Below are 18,241 nucleotides of genomic sequence, written 5' to 3'. Positions count from 1 at the left end.
ATGAGTCAGAAACTAGGAGTATGAGGACGGTCACCAGCGGACCCAGTGCCTAGATCCTACGAAGGGAACCAGGGCCTCACTTGGATCACCCGTTTGAAGCTCACTAAGCACCATAATCTCGACCATCGAGGGAAGCATGGTATGACTCACCCATCCCCTTCTAGCAAACAGAATGCACATGAAGGAGTATTAAAAAGATAGGGCGTGCCCCTAGATAGATCCCTTGTAGCGAACAGTGGACTCGATGCCTCGCTCCACAGAAAGAAGGGCTCATTCGGATTAGCCGATCGAGGCGCACCGAGCACCATGATCTCAACCACCAAGGGGAGCATGGTACAGCTCACCCTTCCCCTCTGGACGAACGGAATGCATGGGGAAAGGAACTATAGAAAGACGGGACGTACCCCCAGATGGATCCTTCATAAGGAATGGGGGACTTAGGGGCTCGCCTCGCAAAAAGGAGGCTTGCTATAACCTCAATCATCAAGGGGGCACGAGACGACTCGCACTTCACCTTCCTGTGAATGGACCATAGAGCACTCATAACCTACGAACCCCTCGGACTGCAGCGCATTTATGGCATGCATGCCCTCGGTCTGTGCGCACTCATGACCTATCACGACTAGGTCTGAGTGCGTAGGCCGATGGCAGGATACAACATGACGAGTCATGCCGAGCCCCAAGCTACGAAGGCCAGGTGTCGACATAGCCTGAATGATAGAGCCTAGGACACATGTAGTCCCGTGCCACCCACCATAGTAAATACGAGACAACCAGGTGAACCCTGAGGCCCACAAGTACGCATGGCTTTACCCTGGGTAGAACATTTGGTTTACTCTTGCATTATGGCTCCTTCATGAGAAAGCCACTTCTAGTCGACTTCTCTCGACCTATAAAAGAGGGGTTGGCCCCTAGGCAAAGGGTTGAGTTCTTTCGGATACGCACATAAAAGGACGGACTCCAGATGAATCGACAAACAGGAGGAGCACTGACGAAGACCAAGAGGCTGGAGCCCCACCATCAAGCCAAGAATTAGCAAGGACTCCTATAGCTCTTAGATACACTTCCACCCAGATACGAGACTTGGGAGCCTCTCCTCCCTCTCTTGCCTGCTTGTAATCCCTAGTAAGAGTTTTGATCATCAATGGTTCCGTTAGCGCAAGCCGCCGATGACTGGAAGTAGGGACGTTCTGCGTGAACCGGTATATATCTTGCGCTCCACGCACACCCTTCGGAGCCCGGAATATGCACAATAAATTTATTTGTCAGAGCGAGGTTAGAAACACCAATGGTACTACTCCCATTAGATTGAATAATGTGTCTTTACTTTAGGGGAAAATGAACTACTTGAACATTTGGAGAGGAGCTTTCAATATCAACTAGCTGAATGCCCGTGCGTTGCAACGGGAATATATAATACCAGTATACTACGATAACTTATATACAAAATGTGTGTTATACCTAAGGGTGGTAATGGATTATGGCCCTAATACTTGCTTCACAAACCAACAAAGCCCTTAATTTTGTTAGTTCAAAATTGTATTGTTTTATGATCCGGCCCTAACTTGATTTGATCCGTAAAGTTGCTAGGCTAAATTAAATGGCCCGTTACCACCCCTAGTTATACCGTTACAAGAAAATGTTTCATAATCAATTTGTGATTCTGGCCATACATAAATTTTGTTATTTATAATCTATCTGTTTCACCACTACATTGCAACCATCAGTATCATGCAGACTTCGATATATGTCACGATTTGCATGGTCTCATCATTGGAGAGCACGTTTCACACATACCGGAAGAAATTCCCTTGTACATCGTTAGTCATCAGACACGTACCACCGTACACTTTTGCTTAAACAAAAAGGCAAGTGTGTGTTTGCGAAGAGAATTAAAGGCAAGCCAGCACAAAAGCTACCCCAACGGTGGCGAGGATGACGAACTGGTCATTGTTGTCGGTCCTCCTCTGCGTCACCTCTGGCGCCAAGATGACACCACGGTCCTCGATATAGTAGTCGTCGAACGCGCGCGACATACCGAGTACTGATGACTCTTGGCTGGGTTGTAAAACGAGTGCTCCCCAGGCTCATCAACAAGGTAGTACCCCTGGCCGTTGCACCACCGGATGCGCTACTCCTCTACATACATCGTGTTCGAGGACACTCATACAACGTAAGCAACGGCTATCGTTTCAGCGCACAAGAACTCATGTCCAGTCAGTAGCGACTTACGTGGCAGGTTGGGCTTCAGGTGGACGATGAGCTGGACAATGTGATGGCGTCGTCGTCGAATGCGGTGCCCAGAACAACCCGAGAGTCGCCGACGTTGGCGACGACCATGAGGTCCCCCTGCTTGATGATGGACAACGCGAAGCAGCCGCTCTGCACCGCGTCCAAGCGGCGGCTGCGCCGGAGCTTGTCGTACATAGCGGCACATGCGGCCACGTAGGACTGTTTCTAGAGGTCGAACTGACAGTTGCCAAGTTTTTCTTGTCGTCGATGAGCGACCCCAACACGAGTGCCTCCTGCTAATGGTGTTTGTTCTGGGTTTTCAAGTAAGAAACATGGATTCATGTTTGACGTTGGTTTATAAAAATGACTCACAAGTCAGATCTATGAAAAAAATATTACGAAAAATAAATATCACGCATGCAAAAAAGAAATTTAAGTTGAAAACATTATTCAAACAAAAGAAATTGCATGCAAGGCTCTTCTTTAAATACTACTCCCTCCATCCAAAAATATAATTGAAGAATCTCGGTGATACTTATCTACTACACGCATTGTGCAAGGGTAGCAGGTGGACTTGGGGAGAGATATAGTAGATGTATTTTCTGTTATAGATGTAGACATAAACACATATGTGGTGTAGTGGTAGCTACTGCTATTATTTGTTTGAGAGGTCGTGGGTTCGAATCCCCTTAGGGCCATGTGTATTTTTTTAATTTTAGCTAGGCGTTGGCTGTACGGGGGAATGGGAATGGGCTTTACAGGGACGCGGGGAGGAGGGAATCGGAAAGGTACACAACATAGGAATGGACTCTGCGCGGGGAGGAGTGAATCGGAAAGGCACACAACATAGGAATGGACTCTGCGCGGGGAGGAGGGAATCAGAAAGGCAGAACACGGAATGGGCAGAACGTGGAATGGCCGACTACTATTGCAGTCTTAATAAGTAGTAGAGATATCAATTGTACCTATGGAAAGTGCAAATATTAATTACTATACATACATATATTAAATATCCGTCAATATCAATTTGTATATATAGAAAATAAAAATCACTTTAGTACCAGTTCTATGCTAAGAACTGGAACTAAATACCCTTTTACTATCGGTACTAAAATCCCATCTACTGCTACTAATCACATCGAGACTGTTCCTGAAACACATATCCCATCCAACCCAAAGAGGATGAAGATGTCTCATCTAACTAGTACTTCCTAGCCAGGTTCAAGAATTGGCCAACACTTTTGTAGTCTGCTAAAAGAAGACAAAAAACTGCATAATATACTTTCAAGGGTCCAATAAATTAGTGAATTCTACTGAAAAAATTAAGAGGTGTGGTTTCAAAGATAATTTACTTCATCGTGGTCTTAATTTATTGAAAGAAGATTGGGAATATTGTCAGATATTCAATATGCTAGAAAAATAATTGAAAGAAGATTGGGAATATTCTATAGCAAAAAAATTATCTCTTAGATGTCATTGACGCTAAGTAGCTAGATGATGTTGTATGGGTATTGGATGTTGTAAACTTTGTATTGGTTTTACTTTGTATGTATATATGACTGTTGTGAACTATATATTAGTTTTATGTTGTATGTATATATGCTGGATATTGTAAACTCTATATTAGTATACATATACATATCAAACTGTAAATATGTAGAATAAAAGACTGAACATTTTGGTATCAGTTCTAAGTAAGAATCTACACTAAAAGTCTATCTTTAGTACCGATTCATTCCTTGAACCGGTACTAAAATTTTATTTTTAAAATCAGTTCAAGATTAAAGCTGGCACTGAGGGCTAGTTTGATAGACAGATAATGGAGGGAATCTATGGGTGAGGGATCCCCTTAGTGAATCTCCTATATTTCCATGTCCATCAAACCAACCCTAAAAAGAGACCTTTTACTGCTGACTCGTGGATAATGCAATCGGACGAATTCAATAGTCGGTTTCTAATTAGTACTGATGACCCATTCTAGTGCATCTGTAAGGACCTCACACTCTTCCGACCTTGTCAATCCATTCACGCGCTCCCATTGACTATGATCGGAGTACGACCAACATTAATCTACAGTTGTTTTTATCTCTTTTCTGAACTAATAAATCATTATTCATTAGATAATTCTAGTAGTATCTAAGTCTACCACTAGAGTTGTACGTGTAGGAGTACTCTTGATAAAAAGTTATGGACAAAAATGGTCGTTTCTTCTACCAAATGGATGGAAGTGACAGCGAAGGAGGAGAACGTTAGGGCATGTACAGTGGTGTTTAATATGGAGGCTCTTAAGGTGTTTAAGGGGGTTATTTGCAAAAAAATCTTAGAGCCGTCTCTCCGTGAAGAGACGCCTCTGGCTCGTAAACCAAGTAGTAACAGACGCCTCATTTCTCACTGTATGAATTTGTCGTCTGTTCTATCGAGCTGATGCTATACAAATACATTTAATTCTGTATTTATTAATAGACTACGTTTATAGACACTTCATTGTACAATAGAGTCTCTTAGTTGTCTCCTGTGCTTGGAGAACCGTTCTGGTGTCTCTCTACTGTACATGCCCTTAGAGCACTGTCATCCGAGTCGAATGAATCCGACGAGGGCAGTGTTTGGTTATGGAGCTAATTGGAACGGTTTTGTCTAAAAGATTTTGGGAAACATCATAATTCAACGTTTGAGTATAATTTTCTATTTTTAGAGCATACACAGAAACTAAACAAGTAGGATCTTCTTTATAGACTCATAAATAGAAGACCTATTATAATTGGGTTGAGAAGCTCAGACCAGCAGCCTGAAGTGGTCGAGCGCCGATCGTCCGTCGAGACCCTTCTGCCTATAGTAGTCGAGGAACTCTACGCCGGTGACGCTCCTGTAACGCGGGGCCTCCGGCGGCTTGACGAGGTCGGGTACGGGGCCGTACTCCTTGGACGTGGCGGCGCCGGAGGGTCTGAAAAAGCAGGCCACCGAGACCCGGGCAGCGGCGCCTGGAGGCACGGCCACCACCCGGTGCTCCACGCTCTTGAACCTGTCGTTGGACATGAGCTGGAGGAAGTCGCCGATGTTAACAACGAGCGCGCCGGGCAGCGAAGGCACGTCCACCCAGCGGCCGCCGAGGAGCACCTGCAGGCCGCCCACGGCGTCCTGCAGGAGCACCGTGAGGAAGCTGGGGTCGGAGTGCCTGGTGGTGCCTAGCGTGAGCCACGGCTCTGGGCACGGCGGGTAGTAGTGGCAGGCGAAGGCGAGCGAGGGCCCGTCCAGGCAGCCGGCGTCGCGCTGCAGGTAGCCCGCGTGCAGGCCCAGGGCCTCCGACAGCAGCGCCAGCAGCTGCGCCGCCAGCCCCCGCGCCTGCCTGGCGTACTCCGGCACGACGTCCCTAAAGGCCGGCGGCATCTCCTCGGGCGCCGCCGAGTCCTCGAAGAAGACCGTGTCACTTAGAAAAGAGCTCAAAGCCTGCGGCACCCATAAATTATCACTGGCGGTTTCAGTTATCACGCGCCAGTAAAAAAAACAAGGTGGACCCGACTTAGGAACCGCCAGTGGAAACCTATTTCCACTGGCGGTTATCTTAACACAACCGCCAGTGGAAATAGGGTATTTCCACTGGCGGTTCTGTTACACCAACCGCCAGTGGAAACCTATTTCCACTGGCGGTTGGTGTAACAGAACCGCCAGTGTAAAGACCCTATTTACACTGGCGGTTGTGTTAAGATAACCGCCAGTGGAAATAGGTTTCCACTGGCGGTTTTTCAAACCAACCGCCAGTGAACTGTCTGTTATAAATACCCATCTTCCCCGCGACAGTGAACTGTATGCTCGCAGCCAGCTTCCATTGGAGGCGATTTTGGAGGTCCAGATTTCACAAAAATATAAGGGGGGAGGTTTTGGTCTTCATTTCTTGGAAGAAGGTGGATAAGAAAGGTTGGTTTATGTTTCTTTGTCAATTTTTGTTCATTCTTGCTCAATTTTAGCCACATTTTGGATCTAGGGTTTCACATGTGAGAGAGAAGAGTATAGATTGGTAATTTTCTCTATTTTCTCAAATGAGGTTGCATAAGATGGTTAGTTTTTGTCTATTCCCTCTCTTTTTCATGTTTAGTTGCTTAATGAATGGTGAATGTGTTGTATGGAAGATTAGTTTAATTATGTTTCAATTGTTAGTTATTGTTTATTTTTTGCTCAATTTTAACTACATTTTGAAACTAGGCTTTCACCATATGTTAAAGATAGGTTTGGGTATTAATTTTTTTTTTGTTTATTAGTTGCTAGGAAAGTTTGGCTTATGTTTCTTTTGCCAAATTTTGTTTATTTTTCCTCCATTTTAGCCACATTTTTGGATATAGGGTTTCACCATGTGTTTTATGTTACTTTTTTACAGGTGGTGATGGAGAGGACATCCTGGATGTATAACTTATCAAGGCTAGATCCATCATACATATCCGAGGTCCATAGGTTTATTGATGTCGCTACGAACCATGCTTGGAGAATAAAGACAAAACACATATATTGTCCATGCATGGACTGCAAAAATGCTGCTGTATTTAATGACACAGAACAAATCATATCTCATCTGGTATGCCGAGGATTTATGAAGGATTACACAATTTGGACAAAGCATGGAGAGGGTAGCTCTTCGCCTTATACGACTGGAAACCCTGAGAACATCGACGACAGATTTCAGTTCGTTCACGAGACACACCAACCTCTTCCACAGAGCGAACATGTAGTGCAAAATGTTACTGATCATGGTTACGCTGGAGGAAATGAACATGATAGACCTCATGTTCTGCCAAGTGTTATGGATGAGGAAGATGCAGAGTTGCTAGAGGCAATGTTGCGTCGTCATACAGATCAATCGATGTTCTTAATGAAAGGTATGGAGTCCCTAAAGAAGGCAGCAGAAGAGCCTTTGTACGACGAGTCTAAGGGTTGTACCAAAGAGTTCACGACGCTCCGGTCTGTGCTAAAGCTGTTGATGTTAAAAGCTAAATATGGTGTGTCTGATGCTGGCTTCGATGCGTTCTTGAGTATTATCGCAGACATGCTTCCAAAGGAGAACAATGTGCCTGCTAACACGTACTATGCAAAGAAACTAATCAGTCCGCTCACTATGGGTGTGGAGAAGATCCACGCGTGTAGAAATCACTGTATCCTTTATCGAGGTGATGATTATAAAGACTTGGAGAGCTGCCCAAAGTGCGGTGCAAGTAGGTACAAGACGAATAAAGACTATCGAGAGGACGAAGAGTGTGTTGCATCCGTGTCTAAAGGGAAGAAGCGAAAGAAAGCCCAAAAAAAGACTTCAAAATCCACGAGCAAAGAAAAAGAAGAAGTAGACTATTATGCGCTCAAAAAGATTCCTGCTTTGGTGATGTGGTACCTCCCCGTCGTCGATCGATTGAGGTGTTTGTTCGCTAATCCTGAGGATGCCAGACTTATGAGCTGGCATGCTTCTGATGAGCACAAAAACGATGGGAAGCTTCGACATCCAGCCGATGGGAAGCAGTGGCAAGATTTCAATGACAACCACCGAGACTTTGCCGATGAACCGAGAAATGTTAGGTTCGCACTGAGTACTGATGGAATGAACCCATTTGCTGAGAGGAGCAGCAAGCATAGCACATGGCCGGTGATCCTCACCATATACAACCTTCCTCCATGGTTGATGCAGAAACGGAAGTACATTTTGCTAACCATCCTTATTTCTGGACCTACACAACCTGGAGTTGACATGGATGTATTTTTGGAGCCCTTAATGGAGGATATGAAAATATTGTGGGAAACGGGTGTTCAAATGTTGGATGAGTATCGTAAAGGTTCATTCACGCTGAGAGCAATTCTTTTTGTTACGATCAACGATTACCCTGCTCTCTTCACATTATCAGGCCAGTTTAAGGGAAAGGTTGGTTGCACAGTATGCATTGATGGAACTGCTTACGTATCCCTTGCTGCATCTAGGAAGATAGTTTACATGAGGCACAGACGCTTTTTATTGGAAGGACACAGGTACCGCATGCGAAAGATGGATAAGTACTTCGACAATAATGGTGAACTACATTCTACTGCTCCATCGGGTAACAATAGAGGTCATAGAGTTTTTGAAATAGTCAGGAATATCAAGTTTGTTTTTGGGAAGAAGACAAAAGACGGAAAAACAAGGAAGGATGTCAAACCAGCTTCGGGGGCTATATTCAAGAAGAAGTCTATTTTCTTCGAGTACTTGCCTTACTGGAAAGAGTTAGATGTGCGGCATGCGATCGATGGTATGCACGTTCAGAAGAACGTGTTTGAAAGCATAATGGGCACCTTGCTAGACATAAAGGGCAAAACAAAAGAAGGGCTCAATTCACGCATGGACTTGGTAGATTTAGGCATAAAAAAGGAACTACATCCCGTTCTTCAAGAAAATGGGAAGTACCATCTCCCAGCAGCAAGCTACAATCTCAATGTAGATGAGAAACATGCGATGTGTGTTTGGCTCAAGAATTTGAAAGTCCCATCCGGATTCTGCTCTAGCATACGGAGTATTGTGTCAATGAAAGACCTGACAATCACCAACTACAACTCACATGATTGCCATGTCATGCTGACTACATTCCTACCTATTGCCATCAGGGCTATAAATCCTTTGTTTTTAAAGATGGCAATCACACGGTTGTGCTACTTTTTCAACAGGATTTCACAAAAGGTAATTGGCCGTGATGAGTTGGCATCTCTTCAGGAATTCGCAGTGGAGACAATATCACAGTTTGAGATGTGTTTCCCTCCATCGTTCTTTGATATTATGGTGCACCTTGTGGTGCACTTGGTGCCACAAATAGAGGCATTGGGTCCTATGTACTTGCATGAAATGTGGACGTATGAACGTTTCATGTCAATACTGAATGGCTATGTATCAACCCGTGCTCGTCCCGAGGCATCCATGATAGAGGGGTACTGTACCGAAGAGGCCATTGAGTCCGGAGCTCCATTCTGCAATAGTATCCTAAAAGACCAGGTTGCAATAGGTCTGCCTCCGTCACGACACGAGGGTAGACTGTATGGAAGCGGGAGGATGGGACGGAAATCTTTCATCCCACCGGATTACGATATAGTACTTGAGGCACATCAGAGCATCCTACATCAGCTAACAATAATGGAGCCATTTATCCAACAACACATCAATGAGCTTCGCGAGCAAAATCCTGGGCATACGGATGATTGGGTAATGAAGCAACATAAGCAGCGGTTCAACACATGGCTAATGGTGAAGGACATTCCACGTGGAGAAACAATAGAAGAACAAACCATCAAGGGCTTGGCATCTGGACCATCACGCCAGGTCACAACATGGCAAACCTATGACATTAGTGGATTCACATTTTGTACCAAGTCCAAGGACAAAAAGAGCATGTCACAAAACAGTGGTGTTCGATGCGAAGCCATAGATGATGAAACTGGTGAGATTATTACATATTTTGGCTTTATTGAGGACATATGGGAACTAGACTATGGTACATTTCAGATCTCGGTTTTCCGATGTCAATGGGTTGAAGACAAACATGTCACGGTAGACAACTATGGGGTCAGAGTTCTTGATCTAAGTAAGGTAGGTTACAAAGATGACCCATGGATCCTTGCTAATCGTGTTGCACAGGTCTTCTATGCTGAACATATCATTTCTAACAATGAGAAGAAAAGCACCGACAAACCGAAGCATGTAGTTTTTCCTGGAAAACAACAAGCTATAGGAGTTGATGGTGTATCTGATTTAGAGGATTTTAACCAGTTCAATGACATGTCTCTTTTCATAGACCATCCAACCAAGATAAGGAACGTTGAGCGAAGCATCCCACGCAATTCGATGCCCTGGGTACGCCACGATGGACAAGGCAGAACAATAGCTCCCTAGATTATATAGTTGTCATGTAATTGATTATTGTTAGGACATGTCATGTAATTGATTATTGTTAGCGACAAACCGAAGCATGTAATTTTACACGACTTTCTAGAGAGGAGAGAGAGAGGATAGAGAGAGAGAGGAGAGAGAGAGGATAGAGAGAGAGGAGAGAGAGGAGAGAGAGAGGAGAGAGAGAGGAGAGAGAGAGGAGAGAGAGAGGATAGAGAGGAGAGAGAGAGGATAGAGAGAGAGAGAGAGAGAGAGAGAGGAGAGAGAGAGGAGAGAGAGAGAGGAGAGAGAGGAGAGAGAGAGGAGAGAGAGAGGAGAGAGAGAGGAGAGAGAGAGGAGAGAGAGAGGATAGAGAGGATAGAGAGAGAGAGGATAGAGAGGAGAGAGAGAGGATAGAGAGGAGAGAGAGAGGATAGAGAGGAGAGAGAGAGGATAGAGAGAGAGAGAGAGAGAGAGAGGAGAGAGAGAGGAGAGAGAGAGAGGAGAGAGAGGAGAGAGAGAGGAGAGAGAGAGGAGAGAGAGAGGATAGAGAGGATAGAGAGAGAGAGGATAGAGAGGAGAGAGAGAGGATAGAGAGAGGAGAGAGAGAGGATAGAGAGAGGATAGAGGAGAGAGAGGAGCTAGGGAGAGGAGAGAGAGGAGAGAGAGAGGGAGAGGGGAGAGAGAGGGAAGAGAGAGGAGGGAGAGGGAAGAGAGAGGAGAGAGAGGAGAGAGAGGGGAGAGAGAGAGAAGTAATATATAAATATATATATTATGTATACTAAATATATATATTTATATATTTAATATGTACAAAAATTTATATACTTAATGTATGAATATACAATAAAAAATAATATACTAAAAACATTTCTACTGGCGGTTGACAATGAAAACCGCCAGTAGAAATCATTTCTACTGGCAGTTGACAATGAAAACCGCCAGTAGAAATGATTTCTACTGGCGGTTGTCATAGAGAACCGCCAGTAGAAATGGCCTCCACAGTCTGTGGATGGTATTTCTACTGGCGGTTCTCTATGACAACCGCCAGTAGAAATGATTTCTACTGGCGGTTTTCATTGTCAACCGCCAGTAGAAATATCTCCTATATAAAGGAGCGCGCGCGGGGCCGAAAAATTCGCTAAGTCTCTGGCGCCCTGTCTTTCCATCTTCCCGCCGTCAGGCTGCCGAATTTTCGCCCCGGCGATCTTCCTCCGTGCGCCGCCGTCGTCCACGCCGTCGTCCACGCCGTCGTCCCCGCGCCGTAGGTGAGTTCTTCTCTCTCTCTCTCTCCCTTTCTTCGTTCGCTCGGGCTCGGTCTAGGAGTGAGAGGGAAGAGAGAGGAGGGCGCGCGCCGCCGCCGCCGCCGCGCGCACGGGCGCACGCCGCCGCCGCGCGCACGCGGGCGCCGCCGCCGTCTCTGCATAGAGTGAGAGAGAGGAGGGGCGCGCCGCCGCCGCCGAGAGGGAGGAAGAGAGAGGAAGGAGAGGGAGAGGGAAGAGAGAGGAGGGGCGCGCCGCCGCCGCCGAGAGGGAGGAAGAGAGAGGAAGGAGAGGGAGAGGGAAGAGAGAGGAGGGAGAGGGAGAGAGATAGAGGGAGGGAGAGGAGGGTGAGAGAGAGAGAGGAGGGAGAGGAGAGAGATAGAGAGAGGGAGAGAGATAGAGGGAGAGGAGAGAGATAGAGGGAGGGAGAGGAGGGTGAGAGAGAGAGAGGAGGGAGAGGAGAGAGATAGAGAGAGGGAGAGAGATAGAGGGAGGGAGAGGAGGGTGAGAGAGAGAGAGGAGGGAGAGGAGAGAGAGAGAGAGGGAGAGAGATAGAGGGAGAGGAGATAGATAGAGGGAGGGAGAGGAGGGAGAGGAGAGAGATAGTTAGAGGAGGGAGAGGAGAGAGAGGAGGGAGACATATGTGTGTTCATATGTGTTCAATATATATATGTGTTCATATGTGTTCAAATGTATGTGTTCAATATATATGTGTGTTCATATGTGTTCAAATGTATGTGTTCAATATATATATGTGTGTTCAAATGTGTTCAAATGTATGTTCAATATATACATTGTAATTTTATCCGTCACAACTCGATAATATACATATCCGATCCGATCCGAATTCGATCTGAACTCGATAATTTCCGTACGACTCTCCCTCTCTCCCTCTCTATACGTCCTATGCGACTCTCCCTCTCTCCCTCTCCTCGTCCTATACGACTCTCCCTCTCTCCTTCTCTATACGTAACTCGATAATATCCATACGATTCTCCCTCTCTCCCTCTTTATACGTCCTATGCGACTCTCTCCCCGTCCTACACGATACTATACGACTATACGATACGTCCTATACGATACGTCCTATGCGACTCTCTCCCTCTTTAGGGTTAAGGGTTCGGGTTTTGGGTTAAGGGTTAGGGTTAGGGTTAGGGTTAGGGTTAAGGGTTCGGGTTTTGGGTTAAGGGTTCGGGTTTTGGGTTAGGGTTAGGGTTCGGGTTAAGGGTTCGGGTTTTGGGTTAGGGTTAGGGTTAAGGGTTTTGGGTTAGGGTTAAGGGTTATAGTTAGGGTTAAGGGTTATAGTTAGGGTTAGAGTTTAGGGTTAAGGGTTCGGGTTAATATGCTTACGTTAATATGTGTTAATATGTATTTAATTATTGCTTATGTATTTGTATATATATAGCTCAATGAGTTCTCCGATCAAGGACCAAGATTTAGTGCCCGAGCACATGGACAAGAGTGTTGCTAAAGAAAAATCCAGCAGTGAAGGATATGAATCGCCTAGCGACCCTTTTCCTACCACTAGCATAGATAGGGCCGCTCTCCGTGAGTTGCAACGTGACCCTACTTATGATCCACGAGAAGCTGAGGTAAAAGTACGCATCTTTAGCTTCGTATGTGTACCCTACTGATTTCACATGCATGATCTCTTGTGCATTTTATTACATGAATAGGAGGTCATGTCTGAATTTCGTGCGATACTCGAAGAAGCCGTGGCACGAAACGAAGACGTACCGGAGCCGACCCAAGACGCACCGGAACAGACCAAGACAACAACCGAGACGTCAAGGAAAAGGAAGCAGAGCGATCGAAAAAGAGGTGACAGGGGGCTGAACAAGTTTCCCGACAAAACATACAAAATCTCAGACGTGAGCCCGAAAGGTCAGCCCCTTGCTCCAGAAGAGGCACTACCTAAGTTCCGGAATGCACTTGGGTTTTAGTTAGAGATAATCTTGACATAACAATACGACAGTGGAGAGATGTGTCAGATGATGTCAAGAATCAAATATGGAATAAGCTATTAATGAGGTTCGTTCTGCCTCGGGGTTCAGAAGAACTCGTGAAGGAATACACGATGAAGCAGCTTGCGATAAATTTCCGAAACTGGAGGTCTGAGATGAACACAAAGTTTGCAAAGAAAGGTCTGGACCCGACCAAAAAATATAAAATCTCAGCAGGTCAGTGGGCAGTATTTTTAGAGCAGAGGAGCAGCCCTGATTTCATATCTATAAGTGAGGCAAATTCTGAACTATCAAAGAAGAACAAGTACCGCCACCACCTAGGCACAGGTGGTTACAAGCGTCAGGTTCCTAAATGGAGACAAGAAGACGCCGAGAAGAAGGCCGCAGGGTTGCCGACGCTGTCCGAGCAACTTGGTGAAAGGGCGGCAAATTGGCTCCGTGCTAGAAAACCAAGGGAAACCGAGACCGGTGTATCTTTTGATGATCCCATTGTCGAAGAAGCGGCAAAAAACATATATACAATGGCAGCTAAGCAGAGCGAAGGAACTTTTAAGCCACAAAGGGAAAGAGACATCCTAACGGCTGGTCTCGGTAACCCTGAGCATCCTGGCCGTGTACGAGGAATCTCGTCTAAGGAAGGATGGAAGGAAGGATTCGGACAACAGTGGGAAGGTCTGTACAGGAAACGTGATCGATACAAGCAAGAGATGGCAGATTATTTTAAGTTGGAGGCCAAGAAAGAGTTCAAAGCCATGATGTCTCAAATGCTATCGAATCCTCCTCCAGAATTGATGCAACAGTTGGCGAGTGCGATGTCTGTTCAACAGATGACCACTCCACAGCTACAAATAATTCCAGCAGCTCAACCGCCGGCTTCCACAGATTGTACGACATTACCAAGCTCTGTTGCTTCAACGGGAAATAAGGACCGTTATCCAGTTGATGACATCACAAGGCCTGTGGCGTGCACACTGGTTATAAGATATGGTATTAACAATAAACGTACAAAGATGGTAGCCACAGGCCTTGCGATCCCAGGACGCAAGTACCATGGAAACGATATTCCAGATGATTATTGCAAAGTAGAAGTGACGACGGTCGTCCAAGGATACGAGGACGACATGCTAGACATCCCTGGGCCCGAAGATATCGAGAAACTTGGACAAGCTATTAAGAATTTTATCCTTTGGCCTCGAAGGGATGTCGAATTGCTTGATTTGTCGAATTCGTCGCAGGCGTCGCAGGCCCAACCGTCTCCGCCTTCTCAAATTGCTGTTCCTATTGTACATCCATCCTCACCTCTTCAAACTTCACATGCTGCTCCTCATCCTTTTTCTGACCCACCGTCTCCGCCACAAGCATCACCATTCAGGGCTCCACCACCTTCTCCTCCCCATCCTCTTGGTGACCCACTGTCTACGCCACCATCAAGGGATCCACCTTCTCCACAGCCATCAAACGATCCACGGCCATCAAAGAAATCTAAACTTCCTATACCAAAATTGGTGTCCCCGTATCAGAAAAAGAAGAGTAAAGCTACTACTGCTGGCACAGTTAGGTTTTTGAAAGGGATTGGACGGAGCCTCACGTCACAAACTGTTGATTTGGCCGAGCACGAGGAGTCTGCAAAAAAGGCTGAGGCAACGGCCGCAAAGATAAAGAAGCCAACTAAGGCAGATTACAAAAACGTGCCTAAAAAATATGTGCCGGGAAGACCTCTGCTACCTCTTGACAAACTAAGAAAGGTCCCGGCTGGTGTTAAAAGGTTGCATGACTGGTACATGCGGGCATCATCGGTTGGCATCGACACAATCAGTGTGCATATACCAGACCATGCTTTTATTGGTTCGAACCAAAAGGCCGTTGTTACATTCGAGGACATGTGGTTAATGATGAACCTTCAGAGACTCGACGTGCAACTTGTAACGATGTTTGCATTGTAAGTGTCGCTCATACTTCCACATATGTGTGTTATTATTAGTGAGCTGTATAAAATTTCAATATCTGACATGCACGTGTGACTTGCAGAATGCAACATGATCAGCAGGAGATTCTTTACGGTACCAAGCCCAATGCTAGTGCCAGTAAAAGGGTTGGGTATCTCAACCCAATACTTATATCCGAGGAAAGCCACACTTTTAGAATCGGGAAAGACAACGATGAAATAAGGGGAAAGACGGACGAAGAAGTTGAGAAGCGTATAAAGGAAATGAAGAAGGATTTTGAAGCTCGATACGCCACATACATAGGACATGCAATGCTTCAATTTCAAGACAGGGAAGCCATAATGGCCCCGTACAACTTTAAGTAAGTGTGATTTTGCATAAATAAAATTAATAATTTCAATACACATGCATCACAAATTTGATTCGTACAGGGACCACTGGATATGCTTCCTCATTTATCCTAAGGTTGGAAAGGTGCTGGTGCTCGACTCCTTGAACTTCGACCCTTCGACATATGCAACATTCCTCAGCATCTTAGAGCTGTAAGCCTTTTCTATGCATGCATACTTTTATCGATTAAAATTTGAGAATAACATGGTGATTCTATTTGAGATCACAGTGCTTATAGATTCTATAAGATGAAAGGTGGAAAGTACGACCTGTCGAAAAAACTCGTGCCACTAGACATCCATCATCACTGGCCGGTAAGTATGTGATTTTATGAATACATATCATACACAATGTTGCAACTAAATAACCAATCTCCCGTTATGTAGTGCCACAAGCAACCACAAGGATCGGTCCTATGTGGATTCTATGCGTGCGAGTTCATGAGAGTGAACGGACGATACATCACGAACCCTGACAAGGTATTATTAGTAATAGTTAAGTATGTATTTATGTCATTAAAGATGCAAATGTGTTATTATTGAGTATAAATAGATAATGTTTATAAAATTCCTTTACAGCAATTTCAACGAGGAAACCCAGAGAACTTGACCGAAGCTGCATTGTATGGCATAGTCGAGGACCTCTGCACATTCATATTGAAAGAGGTCATTCCCGCAGAAGGAAAATATCACGATGCTTCCGGGACATTAGCTTTGCCAGAGTTCAGAATACTAACAGAAATTAGTAGATTATCTCTTAGCCGAGATAGTTATTAGAGCTTAGGTGAAAACTTATGATGTATAGAATGCATGAAGCATATATGGTTGTAAACAGAATACTTTGATGTATATAAATGTATGATAGAATTTAATTTCATGTTGCTTTCAATATCAATATAGATATATATATATATATATGTTTGTGTGTGTGTAAATAAATATATATATAATTCAGTATTGTTTGAAATTTTGAAAAAAGGCGGGAAAACTTCCACTGGCGGTTTTATAAAGAAAACCGCCAGTGAAAAGTGCATTTCCACTGGCGGTTCGTTAAGAAAACCGCCAGTGAAAATGCATTTCCACTGGCGGTTTTCTTTATTCAGCCGCCAGTGGAAATGCACTTTTCACTGGCGGTTCGTTAAGAAAACCGCCAGTGAAAATGAACTTTTCACTGGCGGTTCCAAAATAACCGCCAGTGGAAATGCTGATTTCCACTGACCCCTAGCACTGGCGGTACTGAAAAACGCCAGTGTAAATATGTTTAGAACCGCCACTATAGAGCTTCTGTGTACTAGTGTGTCGCGCCAGTTGGCGGCGGGCGAGTGGAAGAGGTCGAAGTTGCTCTCGTACCTCACGCGCCTCGCCTGGTCCCTGGTGTAGTAGGGCCGCCGCTCGTCGGCGGGCTCCTCGTTGAAGCTTTTCACCGACGCGAGCATGCGGGGGAGCAGCTCCGCGGGCACGCCGTGGTTGACGACCTGGAAGAAGCCGACGGTCTCGGCGGCTGCCTTGACCTGGGCGACCAGCTGCTGGTGGGCGTGGGCCTCGTCGTTGTTGGTTGCTGAGAAGGCGGCGAGATCGATGACCGGGATGGCGGCATGGGCGTTAGAGGTGGCGTCGTGAGGGTCAGGCAGGTGATGAAAGATGGGCGGGACGATGGTAACGCCCTCGTCGACGAGGCCCTTGACGCCGGCCTTGGTGTCGTCGAAGGCCTTGAGCTGGGTGAGGCGGTCGTTGTTACCGATGGTGGAGGCCATGATTGGAGATAGGTAGGATCACGATCATGGGCCTGGAGCCTAGGCGCCATATATGCTAGGTGCTGCGAGGGCGAGGCATCGCGCGCCCCTGCCAGAACAGTGGTAGATGAGGTCGATCCGTCTGTGTGGCGTGCGTGCTTAACTGCAACGCGGCCATGGCAACATCCACGCACGCACGTCAGGCCGGCAACCGATCAGCATCAACATTGAACACCGCGCAACCAACCACACAATGATGACGGCATATAGCAGACAAAGACTTCAAACTAACAACGCAAGGTCCGGTCGGGCTGGTACACGAGTATAGCACAGACCACAGCGAGTTGCTGCGGCCCGCATCAGCACGTGCGGCCGGGTTGCAGCCTGTAGGTGGTGTACGTAACCGTTGTAGACGACCACACATCAGGCGGTTAATTAATGACCCCAGCCCCACTAGGTCACTACCACTAAGAACATGGATAGTAATACAATCGTTTGCCCCAGCTCTAAAAAATGCATGTCATCTAATAATTCTTTCAAAATACAAGTTATACATTTGACTTGGTCAACCTCTTCTTCTCACAATATATTTTGGAGTCCGTGAGCACTTTGGCTACTAGTCAGCAGCCCGTTTCTCTTCTCTCTTCAATTCACTTTCTTTCACGCCACCATAAATTCAATATGACATCTGTTGCAGCTCATCCACGTCACCTTAAGTATACTTCTCTTATTAATTGTGCCCACTATCCACTTCGAGGTTGTTGCATGGAGATCATATCGCTAGAGGTTGGTTATGTTTTTAACAAGCCATAAAAAGCTTCACGCTTTTTCCCTATACGCTGTTTGCAACACTTGGA

The 18,241-nt window shown here is 45.7% G+C and overlaps 1 protein-coding gene across 2 annotated transcripts; it reads right to left on the bottom strand.

The window, feature by feature from the left end:
* Positions 1-4,530: 4,530 nt before the first annotated feature.
* Positions 4,531-17,521, bottom strand: LOC109943052 (1-aminocyclopropane-1-carboxylate oxidase homolog 7). 2 transcript variants are annotated; one of them, XM_020545830.2, is made up of 2 exons: positions 17,002-17,521; positions 4,531-5,676 (listed from the first exon to the last, which is right to left on the bottom strand). In XM_020545830.2, exon 2 carries the CDS (start codon positions 5,614-5,616, stop codon positions 5,005-5,007), a length of 612 nt encoding a protein of 203 aa, XP_020401419.1. In that variant the 5' UTR covers positions 5,617-5,676; positions 17,002-17,521; the 3' UTR covers positions 4,531-5,004. The 2 variants fall into 2 exon arrangements, with proteins under 2 accessions (XP_020401419.1, XP_035819273.1); XM_035963380.1 differs by lacking the exon at positions 4,531-5,676 and adding an exon at positions 15,951-16,295.
* Between the last annotated feature and the right edge of the window lie 720 nt (positions 17,522-18,241).

This window comes from Zea mays, chromosome 10 (genome assembly GCF_902167145.1).
Source record: "Zea mays cultivar B73 chromosome 10, Zm-B73-REFERENCE-NAM-5.0, whole genome shotgun sequence".
Classification (NCBI taxonomy): Eukaryota; Viridiplantae; Streptophyta; class Magnoliopsida; order Poales; family Poaceae; genus Zea; species Zea mays.
The sequence above is the reverse complement of the archived record's forward strand: the minus strand, read 5'-3'. Positions and strand labels throughout refer to the sequence as shown.